A 13,644-nucleotide genomic window follows, 5' to 3' on the forward strand; every position below is an offset into this window, starting at 1 on the left:
AGTTACTTCTATCTCGAAGGATCTTTTTAAGTTAAAAATAATCGTTACATCTCTAAAGTTTCGACCATTCTTCTGTCCGAATTTATCATAATCGCAAGTTGTGTGGATTCGTCGTTCGAATACGTTTGAAAATTTTCATCGATACAGAGCTCGCAGACGCTATTATATCCCCCGTTTACGGCGCAAAATGAAAAAGATTACAGTTTATATGTCGGAGCGAGTTTTCGATCATCACCGAGCCGATTCGATCAGCGTCGCGATCAGCTGTCCCCTCCTCTCTTAAACCAGGTAATATTTACGATCGAGTCATATACAAATTGTGACGTATCATACCGTTTCAAGTTATTATCTGACATAGAGTCCACATTACGCAGAATAAAATAAGTTATACGATTTGTCTATTTTTTTCATTAAAATATTATGATACAAATTACAATTATTTATAGTTTAGGGTCTAAGAGCCGTTAGTTGAGATTATAAAATCTTTATTAACCACTTCGCTCCTGTACGAAGAAGCGTCCTGTCTATCGTCTATCTATTTCGGTATGTAATTGCGTTTTATACAACCGTTCCCTTATACGCGTTTTCCTCGTATAGCGTGTACCGTGTGTACGTGTATGTGTATGTGTATACGCGTATGTGTACGCGTGCGCGTCTACTGATATGACTGACTCTATCTTTCTCGTTAACGATCGTTTAACGTATGCTTGCTTGTCTCACACGCCGCTTCGATTGCCGTTGCCTATTGAAGTTTTACATATTTCTTTCTTTCTTTTTTTTTTCCTCCACATAACGTCGTCGCGGTGGTGCGTTTTTTGTTTAATTAACGATAAAACAATAGGTGTGAAGAAATGTTGCTGTACATTTGCTCGATAAAACAATTCAACGAATTGTCCACCCTTCCCCTAAATGTATTACAAGATTTTATATTTGGTACTGTACGCTAACGACCCTTAACCCTTTGATAATATCACAGATGAATGAGTTTCCGTGTTGCGCGTTGCACATCGCTACCTAAGGTTCCTAACAAGCGCGTTGATTCGTTCGATCTTATCGCTGAGCGCTCGCCTCTCCGAGTCGAGAGCCGTTCTCGCGGACAACAGCTCGTATATCCGTCGTTCCAGCTGAATGGTCTCCGAATGTAAGATGTTCGACTGTGCCACCAACTTTGATGTTTCGCTCGTTAAAATGTCCCTTTCCAATGCCTTATCTGAAATCGGTTAAAACGGGGAAAGGGTGAAGAAGCGAGAAGAATTAAGCGATGATTAAGTTACGCTCGCGCTGCCCCCCTCTCGATCGTACCTTTCGAGTATTCCCTGTAAGCGAGCAGAATGTCATCTATGCCGGTCCACTTGGGTCTTTCCTTCTTACCGTCGACGCGTTCCTCCGCGTTCTCATCCACGATCTTAACGTCGATCAGCTTGCAATGCTGCTTGACCCCGTTCTCACCGGGCATAGGTAAAGCGGCGTAACCCCCCATCGGGACGCAGTTTGGAACCAAAGGCGGTAGAGGCGGTGGCCGTTCCGGAGTCTGCTTCACTTTCACTTTGTCTAACAGCCTCATTTTTTGCGCCGGTTTCGGCAACGTTGGCGGATTCGTCGAATAAGCCTTGGCTATTTTCTCGCAGTACGCGGTCACGGAATTGGCGCTTCTCCGTTTCTTACGATCTTGCAGAACGTACTGCCACGTTGCTTCCGCCTCTGTAATGTTCCACGAGGGAAAACAGAACCGCTCAATACGAAACATTCGATTCGGACGGCGCGAAAGAAAGAAAGGAACGGAGGAAAGAAGGAAGGAAGGAAGGAAGGAGGGATGATACTTGCCGTCTCGTCTGCTCGGTGGCATTATATCGAGGCCTATGGTCCTGAGAAATCCAACTTTCGGCCCGAAATCTGGCGTATGGAGCAACACGTCCGGATGTTCCCGCGGTATCGGTAATACAGATTCGATTGCTTGTTCCGTTTCCAAAGGTACTTCCGGTGGATCCGGATTCAATTTGTATCTCTTCTCCACTTTACAAAGTTCTATCTCTGTAGGACATCGAAGCGTGTTAAAGATCGGGCGCGCGAAAAGCGAACGCGGACAAAAGTCGAAAGCAGAAATGAAGGTGAACGAACGCTCTTACCGTTCCTCATGCTTAAAGTAGTTAGGCCGAACATGGCGAGGAAAGCCAGCTTCTTCTCGGAATAATGCAACTTGGCCGGTGGACCTTTGGTGATCCACAGATCCACGTCTTTCATCTCCTCTTCGGCTTCCGAATCGGAACTGCACGCGAGACCTGCATTCCTCTCCCGTTTCCGTTTCCTTCTCCTCTCGGCTAGATCTAACGAGGACGTCAACTCCTTCGGATTCTCAGGTACAAGAAAAGACTTATCGGTGGCAGCGTCTTGTTTGACTAGAGCCTTGCTCAGGTCAGGCACATTTAACACCGGTGGTTCGCACTTCACGGAAATCTCAGTCAAATTATTGCACTTGTCGGTGAAACAAAATGCGGTTTTCAGCTCGTTCGAGAAATTCAACAGTTTCTCTTGATATTTTGGTATCTGTAGGAGAACATTGGAGACGTTCTGACAGGTACGCAAAACTTCCTCAGACTTGATGCTCTGCATCAGCTGGGTGGTATCTATAGGCTTCTGTGCGATATCGTTTATGCTGAACTTAAAACTCGGTTGGAACGATAATGTGGACAAAACGTTACTCTGATCGCTCTGTATCTTAGACTCTACTTCGGTTTTAATCTCCTTCTCGGCGAGATTAACGTTCACGGCCGGGGGAAACGCGGCCGGGGGACCCTTCCCTTGCTGTTGTTCGTACGCGAAAGGAGCCGTGTTCGAGGGCTTCTCTTGAACCGAACTCTTTCCTAGATGACTCTGAACAGTCCCTCCAGTCGTTTGCTTCGCGTGACTCTCCGGCTTCTCGTTACACGAATTTACTTTACCCTCCTTCGCCGACGTGTCCGCCGTCGCGTTGTTCTTGTGATGAGAATTCGGATAGTTGGTAACAGTTTTGTTCCCGCTGGCCGTGGCTAGGTTGTTACCGTTGTAACTGAAACTTCCCATCGTCTTGTCGCCAGGCAGGCAGTTGGCGATGTTCAGGGACGACGTGGACGAGGGCGACGAGGAGGACAACGACAACGACAACGACAACGACGTACAATTTTCGTTTCGCTGTGCCGCAACCGCAGCCGCCACCGTTTGATTGTTTTCGCCGGTATGCTGTTGACCGCCTTGTTTCGTGCAATTCCCACCGGGCACGGTTGCCCCCACGCCGCTGTTGTTGTTCGCGGTTAACGTTGGGACACCGATCTTCGCTTGAGGATGAGGATGAGGATGAGGATGAGGATGGGGATGAGGATGATGATGAGGATGATGATGATGATGCTGATGAGGACTCGAGGAGGTGAAATGGGACGGTTTGTACAAGCTGGCTACGTGCGAGACGGGTATATGCGGATGATGAAACTGTTGCGGTGGATAAGGGATCGGCTGCGATTGCTGAAGAGCCGTGCTCCTCGTGTTGTCCGTGATCGAGTTGTCGTTGATCGCGTGGGACGCGGCCGTTGTCGCTGTCGATTTCATTGGCGATTCCTGGTAGGAAAGTTGACTGGTTATACTATGGTTGTGACTGTTTACGATCGGTCTCTGCTGAGATTTCGTCGAGGAGCGAAACGAATCTTCGAACGGTCTGACGAAAGCCGGTTGCGTGGTCGTCGAGGTGCACGTCGCACCGGCAACGGTGGTGATGATCGCGGTGCTGGTGGTGCTCGTGCTCGAACCGTTCGCCGTTGTACCGGCCGCGATCATACCGGCAGCGGTCGCTGTTGCGTCTTTGCTTCTCGAGGTATGAATGCCGTGAGACAACTGCGGCGACTTGTTGCGCGTAAAACTGGTATTCTGATTGACGCTGTTCGCAGTCGAGGAGACGGCGTTAGGCGTCGTCAAAGAGTGCGTTCCATGGGTTGTCATCGTACCGTTGCTCGACGAGGTATTGCACGTCGTGGTGATGATACTCGTCGCGCTAACGCTCCGTTGCGGATGTTGGGACGGCGGCGGTTGTAGTGTTTGTTGTTGTTGTTGTTGTTGTTGTTGTTGTTGCTGCTGCTGCTGATGATATATAGATGTCGTAACCGTAGTTGTCGCGCTGCTCATTATCGTGGCTGTATGCTGACTAGAATGAATGGTAGTCGAGGATACGGGAGGCAAATGGAGAGAAGGTATAGAAATGATAGGCGCCATGGGCATGGTTAGGGATGGAGGCGGTGGTCCTATTACCGCAGCAGGCGTTAACGAGGGTATAGATGGTATAGAGGGGATAGGGGGAGGACCGATTGGCGCGGAGCTTATAGCTGGCGGTGGTCCAAGGTTCAGAGGGGGCAAAGTAGAAGCCAGAGGAGGCGGTGGTATAACCGTAGAACCGACGGAACAGATAGCAGCCGAGGCCAACAACGACGGCGATCCACCGACAGGTGCCGACGGATTCGGAAAGGTTGGCAAACGAGAATGATAGATGTTCGCTGGAGTCGTTGGATCCGACGACGGTGGCGGCGGTGGCGGTGGCGGTGGCGGCGGTGGCGGCGGCGGCGGCGGCGGCGGTGGCGGCGGTGGCGGCGGCGGTGGAGGCGGTGGCGGCGGCGGCGGTGGAGGTGGTGGCGGTGGCGGCGGTGGCGGCGGCGGTGCTGATGCGGCTGCTGTCGATGGAGGAAGAGGAGGAGGAGGAGGAGGAGGAGGAGGAGGAGCAGCAGCAGCAGCAGCAGCAGCAGCAGCAGCAGCAGCAGCAGCAACAGCAGCGGCGGAGGATTGATCTTCTTTTCTCGACTGATGATGACTGTTACTGACGGATCCAACGTTATTGTTACCGTTGTTGGCGATGTTGTTGTTAGCGGCATTTCCGTTACCGCTGCCGCTACCGCTACCGCACGTCCGATCTCTGTTCTCGCGTTCTCGCTCCCGGTCGCTATGCATCTGAGCCGCTATGGTCGGCTTCCTAGCTGGAACAAATCCCGAACACAGTGCTTGGTAATCTTCCACTGATCTACTGATGTGCTGTCGACTTACTATTTACGATACAGAACGATTGCGCGCGAGGAGAAGCGTTTCTTCGTTTTAAGCAGACTCTAGAAGTCGTCGAAGCCACGGGGAACGATCAACGGCGACGCGGATCCAACGAAAGTTCGAAACCGAAGACGGTGCGAGCAGACTGGTGCCAGATTTTAACTTACCTGTGCGATCCACAAGTTCTTTCGCTACCAGAAAGATATTACGTATCGCTAATGTATTCTATTCCAAGTATTGGGGATGATTGCTGTTAAGTATTTGAGCGAGACCGGTGGTCGTGGCGAGTTAAAGAAATTTCGTTCGGTATCGGGACGATCGCGTGTGATTAACGCTCGTAGCTTCATCGAAACGGCACGGGAAAATGGTTGTGTCTAGAAATGAATAGAATCCTCCCCAAAACTGTTTCAGAAAATGAATCGAGGGTCAAGAATTCCAAGTCAATCAGAATTTTGATCACGTTTTTTTTTCTTGCAATGTTTATTTTCAATTATAGTCCAAATATACATGTTTACATAATAAATTATATAAAAACGGTATAATTTTGATAAAAGAACATGTGTGACAAAGTTATATACATCGGTGGATCAAGTCAATAACGAGTAGAATACGTATGCTACAATTAAGAAAAATTATTTTGACACTGATCGTTTAATTGGAAATTTCTAAAACAGTTGCGGGACCTAACGCAAGAGTGCACTACGCTTTGGAAATCGGTATACACATACAACTTTTCAGCTAGGCTCAATCTATCGATGGACCGTTCGTTAAATAGTTCCGCGCAAAGAGATAATCCGTAGGTAAAAAAGCCAACGAGAGCGACGGAATGGAAATGAAAAAACGAAGAAAAAGAAACACAGGTTCAGCGACTATTGCCTACCGATTGTCCTCTCAAGTTATAATAATTACACGTTGACACATTTTTTACACGCGCGCACACACACACGCAGAAAAATGAAAAAGAGAAGAACACAGTTCTGTATTAAACTAAGCTGTAACCAAGAGAAGGAACGTAACTGCGAAGAAGAGCTTGTAAAAAAAGTGTAATAGGAGAGAATAAAGGTTTTGCGTAACCTATTGCCTAACCGTGTCCTTCGAAAAATAGCTTTTCCATTACAAGATGTGCACTCTTATGTTCAAGTTTCGCCGTTAAAGACGTTACTCTAACTACAAAACGATTAACTATGTAACGAATACGTTATCATACATGATTAAGAGGTTTCATTCCAACACTACAAAAATTATTTGGAACATGTATCCTTCGAATACGATATTGTAAATGAACCAAGGCAACCGACCGACGGTCGACTTACTTTTTCTAACGCGAACAGAGGGCAGTCGCAAGTTAACGACGAGTCTGATTTCGGTCTACGGGTTTAGATCATTGGTTTAACAAACGGAATCGGGCCTTGAAAACGCGACTGCACTTTTGCCGTTTCGATTTTAATCCTAGCGAACCTAGGACAGCCAGTAGCGAGAGTTCAAATCATTACACGCGGCCAACGGTATTGCTTTCGATGGAAAGAAAAAAAAAGAGAAACAAAATCAAACCAAACATGGGGGAAAGAGAGAAAGAACAAAATAAAACCGAAGGATAAAGAGGTGAAGCTTAACAATTCGAGCATCGAGCCATTACGCTTACTTAAAAAATATCTATCCTACCTTTTATAAGAAACAATTAGCTATGACTACAAGTTTGACGATATCTACATTAAAATTAGAAGCGTAGTATGTTTTTGTTTTTTTCCTTTTTGTTTCGATTCCATTCACAGTCAAGTATATTCTACAACGACTTCTCCTCGCTCGTTGCTTCGCTAGTTTTATCCGGTAGTTCACGGCGAACTGTCGGACGCAGTACAGATCGTAACTTTAAACTTACACCGTTACCAACGACGTTCATCCGTCGAGGGTTCGATCGCTTGGCACCGATTGTCAAACTAAAGTCGAGAGCAAACATGGAAGATGGATTATCCGTAATCCCACGGAGGCGAATTTTAAGATGTGTACGGTTCTCGTTTCGTTGCGCGAATTTTTCGATGCAAGGAAAAGAAGAAGAAGAAGAAGAAGAAGAAGGAGAAGAAAGAAAAGAAGCAGAGAGAAAGAAAGAAAAGCCAGAGTGTCAACGGTGTCGAAACAGCGGATAGAGAAGTGGAGGCAAAGTTTGGTAAGAGAGTCTCGCGACGCGCTCGTCAGGTAAAGAAAAGAAGAGAAGAGAAGAGAAGAGAAGAGAAGAATAGGGGTGGAGAGAAGAGAAGAGAAGAGAAGAAAGGTTATTTCCGCGCGTAACAAGCGACGGGACAAGAAAGGTCTCGCGATCGCTCGTAATCGATGCTTTCTTTTTAATGAAAGGCAGTGGGGGGTGGAGCGACTCGCTCACCTGCAGTATCGGCGGATGCAGGTGCAGGCGCGGGTACCGGGGCAGCAGGAGCAGAGTTTCGTGCCGCTCTTCTCCTCTCCTCCTCCTCTCGTAATGCGACTTGTTCCCTAGCTTGCCTCAGCCGATGCTCCTCCTCCAGTTTCAGTCTGAAACGAGAGCCACGTGATCGGTCGTAAAATCGGGGATACGTATCGGTGGTTGTGTTACGGTGGGCCGACTTTCGTCGATTTCCTCGACTTACCGTTCGTGCATCACGGGTGACATCAATCCGAGGGACGCGGGCGGTAGCATGTCCGGACTGTATCTTAACCCGTAGAGAGGATAAGAGGGCAGTCCAGGAAATAACTGCGGTCTCAGCATTCCACATCGCTCCAAATACAACTGTTCCTCTAACCTATGTCGGTAGAGAGAGAAAAAAAAAAGCAAAAGAAAGGGAAACAGTCTGCGTAAAAGGCACACGGCCGATCGTTCGGGATACGGGGAGAGATAGACGCGGTATACAACAGGTCAGAGACGCGCGTATTACCTATAAGCGTGTTGGAGGTGTGGCGGTGGGGGGTATAGACCATGGTGGTAAGGACTGTAGGCCGCTGGGTCCAGGGCAAATGCCGGCGGGGCATGGGCCGGATGGTGTTCGGGCCGGTACGGTTGAAACCCGGAACGGGCCAGCAATTCGGAGGCGGCGGCAGTTACGCTGTGTTTGCTGGTATCCGCGGGCCTCGCGCTCGTGTACAACGAGGGTATCTCCTCCTGTCTTCTCTCGTGGGTGGATCGTTCCTGAAACATGCGTATCAGCGCGTCCAGTACTCGGCTAGTCTCGTTTCGCGACTAGAAGGCTAGTGGTAGAGACCGGGTCGGGCAGGCAACGCTCACCTTCGCGGGGGAAGGCCCTCGGACCAGCGGTGGCGGCGCTCGATTCTTCGGACTCGCGCGTGGTTCTTCTTCCTGAGGTGCCGGGCCAGCTTGTTTAGCCAGATTTCGAAGAGCCGCGGCGAAACTTCTGCTATTCTGTTGGCCACCCGGACCAGGTCCCGGGGTATGACCCTGAGGCAAAACGCCGGAGGAATTGGGTCTGTGAGACTTGCTGATCGCGGTCGGTTGCGCTTTGGTACTGGCAGGCTGGAGACCTGAAATATATCCACATATCGATCAGTCTCTCTCTCTCTCTCTCTCTCTCTATTTGCGCGCGATATATCGATGAAAAGAGTAAACGATTCGGACCGACCACTATCGAAAAGACACCGACGCGCGAATTCATTCTCCCCCTGTTATAAATCAAGGATGAGCTAGGACACGTCGGCATCCGTCTCGTCCTTTGTCCGGATCTTTGTGACGATACTCGGCAAAGTAAAGGACGACGAATACGTTTGCACGGGGAAAAACCCCTCCGGTTAAAACGAGAAAGTAACAGGGAGAGAATACCTCCGATGGCTCTCTCACTCGGCAGTGATTTCGAGGATGGTTTCGCACCCTCCGTTCAATTCCTCGCCAGCGCAGAACGCTCGCGATTTCTTTCCGCGTCCCTATCCCCATCGTCATCATCCTTAATAACCTCCCCCCTCTCTTTCTCTCTTCGCGAAGGAACAAGGATAACCAACCATGGGTAGCATCCGAACGCGGGTACTTAAACGATAAGACGTTCCCGTATCGCGAGGAAATGAAAAGAAAGAAGCACGGTGGAAGGACATTCGGCAAAGCGTACGCGATACCGCGACCAGGGTGGGTTCCGACTCGACGTCGGAAGCACAAGGATTCTGGCGAGCGGAAAGGGTGCAGAGGGTGGTGTTAAGCGGCTTACAGTCTGTTACCATGGTAACGCCACACCACTAAGACAGGAAGAGCCTGAATCCAGCCCGTTACAGTCCCCGTGACCCTCTATCCGCGCCGCGCCGCGCCGCGCCGCTCCACCATCCCGCGAACGACGCGAGGGACGGAGACATTACGTCTCGAACTTCATTTTTACTCTTACTTACTAAGCTACCACATACCTATACTCAATTGAACCTCGCGGTAATGAATTAAAAAAAAAAAAAGAAAAAAAAAAATTCTACGATCGTAATTCTTTGATTCGACCCGTTCGTCATCGTGGGTACACGAGCAACAAACTCGACCGCACGTTTCGAATTCACCGCGCGTCGCGAAAGCGAGACTCGAATAATCGAACGGTCGAAGAAAAAAGCGTTCGGTCGAGAGGCCATAAACAACAGGTGGGAACGTAGTCGTTTTCTCGCGCGGTGGCGGAGGAAAAAATAATGCGTTCTTTTTCTCTCGGCGCACCGCGTTCCTGCGTACGTACCAGCTATCGATTTTCGTGTCGCGATAAACGAGCCTCGTTTCGGCACGAGTATAAATCGTGACTAGCAGACCGAGCAACCGTACTTACGCGGTATGTCACCGCTCCTCGGTCAGACCCCCCTTCTTTTATTCGATCCTGTTAACCTCGCTCGACTTACAAATTTCTTTCTTGCCCCGCGATCCTTTTTTTCGTTTATCACTCGTCAAGTAGGTCGCCGCGCGATAATAACTGAGAACGTCGCGTAATGCGACGAGTTATCCGAGCGTAAAGTCTTGGCAGAGAAAAAAATTAGTCGTTTCTTATCCGGAAGAAGGAGGAAAAGGAGATTATCTGCTGGAGTTCGTAAGCAGGAGTAACCGATGCGTAAAAGATGGCGCGTAAAGGAGTAATCGATCTCGCTCTCGCCTCTTCTGGATTTCCTGGCGGGGTGCACGCGAGAAACACCAGATTCCGTTCCTCCGCGGAAACTCATCCAGCCGACGAATATTTCCTCTCCGTCTCGCTGTTGGCTGTCAAACTTTCGAGCAGCCAATTTCTCCGAAATTCGCCGTCGTTGAACGCGGCCAAGGAGGAAAAGAACGTCGTCGAGATAAAATTGATATTCGAAGAGCACGGACGCGCACGCGTTAGACGTGATTCTCGCATTCGATGCACGGGAAATACGTGAGCGCGTATATACGTCGCGCATAAGAGGATACCGGCCGGAATGGGGGACACGATGGAAAACAAAGAGTGCGCGCCAGATCGATATGAAAACGGTGGAAGAAAAAGAAAAAGAAAAAGAAAAAAAAGATAAAGTTCTTCTCTCGGTGAGATACTTTTCTGCTAAATTTCCCAGGCAGTTCGAAAGTATTCTCGTCGCCTCGTCGAGGCAACACAAACGGAAGAGGAAAACGAGGGTGGTGTCTATCGTAGAAAAGGCGGAGGTGCACGCTAAACAGGGCGAAGGAGGGAGAGAAAGGTCGAGCAACCACCGTGCTTCGTGTCAGATCGTGGTTGACCTTTTCCCTCGCGTACCCTTCGGTACCGGCTCGGTGGTCACGGGAGAAGCCAAGTTCGACGGGAAAAATCGATGCCGGAAGGACTGCCGCGGCGTATCATAAAAAGGAAAAAAAACGAGCCGTCGCATCTTTCGAGGCGAACAACCTCGGAATAATCGATATCTCGATTTCGCGAAGGATAGCGGAAATTGTTGGGTTTCGAGTGGTAGGCTCGCTCGCGTCGCTTTCCTCTCTTTTGTCCGTCGCGGGTAGGGCTTTGTGCGGTCGCGAACAATCAACCCCCACCCGAATTTACCCTATTTTACCCCATTTCTGTTCAGTAGAAACCACTCATCGTCGGTCGGGTCGGGCCGGTCCCCTGTGTATTTTTCCTGTTGCGAGGTAGGCGCGTGTAAATTGCAGGCTTTTACAAAGGGTTGCCACACGCAGTTAGATCAACATCTGTCGCATGCTCGGCACGAATAGCCATCGATTCCCTGGCCGCGTGAAACCGAGCTCGGAAGGACGCATCGTCATCAAACTAGCCGTGTTAACGACCGCCGGCCTGTTACCGCTCTCGGAAATAAAAGTCCGGGGTACGTGCCGTTTTATCTGCCCCGGTCAAATCCTATTGGGAAGCTCCACCAATTGATTCACCGATTGCCCGTGCATTCATTTCGATTCGGGCTATCGTATTTTCACTGGCCGGGTATCGATAACGTTCGAAAAGATATCGAATAAATGGTAACCATTTTACTCTCGCTATTCGTTTCGATTAAAGCGTACCACCCTCGCGTTTCGCGGTGCGCGGTATCGCGATGAAAATCGTCGCACGATCTTCTACATCCTTGAAATATTTCGATTCCGCGAGCTGGTTGCGAATATTTTCGTTCGTGTTACGAACGGGACTCGGCGAGAGTCGAGCCACCCTTACGAGTCCCTTGACATTCCGCCAACCACCCCCATCGAATCACCATATAAACGACTCGGGGACTCGCGAGTTCAACCCCTGATACGCCCCAACCTCGAGTATACCTTTCATTTTAGTACGCCCGTGATCACGGCCGGAGGGGGGGAAACTGGAGGTTTCCACCCTTATTTCCGACGCCCGCAGCGATCTGTCCAATTCCTCGGAAACCGTCCCAAAGAAAACGGTACGCGATCGAAAACGATGAGCAAAGGGAAACAAATCGCTCTCTAGTAGTCTAGTAGACTCTCTAATAATTGCCATTCGGCAATAGGCTACCGAGAGTAAACGGTAAAATGAAATCTGCACCGCCTCTCGGCCCCTCATTATTTCTTTCCGAGCGACGCTATAAAACTCCGAAACAGCGGAACACATCGAGTGTGTAGCCTAGTCCCCAACCCTATTCATTCTTTACCCTCGCGCTCTTTCTCCCTAGTATTCTCCCTTTCGCCGCGAACAGCAACGGTATAGAGAACCCAGTCAGAGAGGGAGAGAATCGTGCGATATACATACGTGTGTACACCTCTCGCTCCCAGCCACCGGTATAAAAGCCGCGTGTATTCAATTACCCGGCATCGACCGGTCGAATAACGAATGTGCACGCGATGGAAAATATTTCTCGTTTTACTGGCCGCGAAGAAAATCGTTTTCGCGTTAGTTAAATAACGGAGCTCGGCCGAGGCTGCGCTCGATTACGTGTATGGAATAATAAGCCTGGAATTAGAAAGTCGATTTGCCACGGAACGCGTTAATTGTCGACGCTGTCCCATCTGTCAGCGCGTTTTCACCCTCGTCGCTTGGAAAAGTAATTGGTCGATGCGCGCGTGTACGTGCGCGTCGGATCCGGGATGAGAAGATCGTCGTCGTCGTCGTCGTCGTCGAGCTCCCAGGGGATCGCGGCAATGAGTACCTGTTGGTAGCAACCACGGTGGTTCCCCCCTTCGTCGATAGCCTCGTCGGTAGAGTCCCCTCGATCGATTGGATCGTCACGGTTTATCGGACGGTAGCCGTCGTCCTTTCCTCGTTTACGGGAAGAATAAAAAGAAAACGAGGGATTCGAATTCGGACGGCTGAGCACGTTGCAACTGGTAATAGGAAGGCGACACATACGTACGCGTATCGGTTAACCGCACACGCGATCTAACCTGAGGAACATGACACGTAGATGCGGCGAAACGACATACCGACAGGAATATGTGGAATCGTAGGTTAATACGCGATAAACGCCGTGCGTAAGGTACACGTGTATGTACAAGACGTCGTCGAAAAACTCGGTCTACGCGCCGCGTGGAAATAATGTGTAATAATGGTGTGTAATTCGAAATCCACTCTCCCTTACGAACGGCGGAAAGAGGGGGGAGGGAGAGGATTAATAGAATTCTCGCCGAATGAAACGCGATTTGCAGCCAGCGATCGTGCAACGCGCGTAACCGTTACCGAATGAACGAATCGATGCTCGTTAACGATGGTTCACCGAATACGAATAAAGCGGTTGATTTGCGCGAGAGCTGCGGGCTCGGAGAGCGGAGAAGAGACGAAACGCGCGCGGAAAACCTTTGAAATCGACGGCGCCTTTGTTCGTTACACAATCCTCTGATCAGAGACAGTTGCATCGAAACACACCGAATTTCTGCACGACTCCGCTAGAAAAACGCGATTCGACCGCGTTACCCTCGACTTGGCACCGTTTTGGCCTTCATAATCGCTACGCTCTCGAACCGAAAGCGATACAAAACGCGGCGGCTATTGTTCGTCCGTTCTTTTTCACCGCGAACGTTATTTGGCACGGCCGACTTGTTCGTTAGGAAAGTTCGACCCTTTTCCGATAGGACCAGTCTCTAACTCTATATCTACCTCTCCTATCGCGAGCAACCTTCGCCCTCTCGACCGCCATCCGGTAGTACCACCCTTCCGCTACCGTGACGGTGGTTCCAGTTGCGAAACTAGTCGTCTCTGGCTTTAAACTCTACCG

The 13,644-nt window shown here is 49.7% G+C and overlaps 1 protein-coding gene across 1 annotated transcript in view; it reads right to left on the reverse strand.

Annotated features, from left to right (window-relative positions):
* Window positions 1-854: 854 nt before the first annotated feature.
* The window catches only part of Px (MAP7 domain-containg protein plexus), a 32,553-nt gene continuing 19,763 nt past the window's right edge, over window positions 855-13,644 (reverse strand). Inside the window, exons 8-16 of the mRNA XM_076910534.1 lie at window positions 8,303-8,556; window positions 7,956-8,206; window positions 7,671-7,823; window positions 7,430-7,575; window positions 4,788-4,988; window positions 2,127-4,613; window positions 1,825-2,031; window positions 1,303-1,701; window positions 855-1,210 (exon numbers count right to left, since the gene is read on the reverse strand). Of these exons, the coding sequence (XP_076766649.1) occupies window positions 1,011-1,210; window positions 1,303-1,701; window positions 1,825-2,031; window positions 2,127-4,613; window positions 4,788-4,988; window positions 7,430-7,575; window positions 7,671-7,823; window positions 7,956-8,206; window positions 8,303-8,556 (4,298 nt within the window). The 3' untranslated portion in view covers window positions 855-1,010. The remainder of the gene's footprint in view (window positions 1,211-1,302; window positions 1,702-1,824; window positions 2,032-2,126; window positions 4,614-4,787; window positions 4,989-7,429; window positions 7,576-7,670; window positions 7,824-7,955; window positions 8,207-8,302; window positions 8,557-13,644) is intronic.

This window comes from Xylocopa sonorina, chromosome 2 (assembly GCF_050948175.1).
Source record: "Xylocopa sonorina isolate GNS202 chromosome 2, iyXylSono1_principal, whole genome shotgun sequence".
Taxonomy (NCBI): domain Eukaryota; kingdom Metazoa; phylum Arthropoda; class Insecta; order Hymenoptera; family Apidae; genus Xylocopa; species Xylocopa sonorina.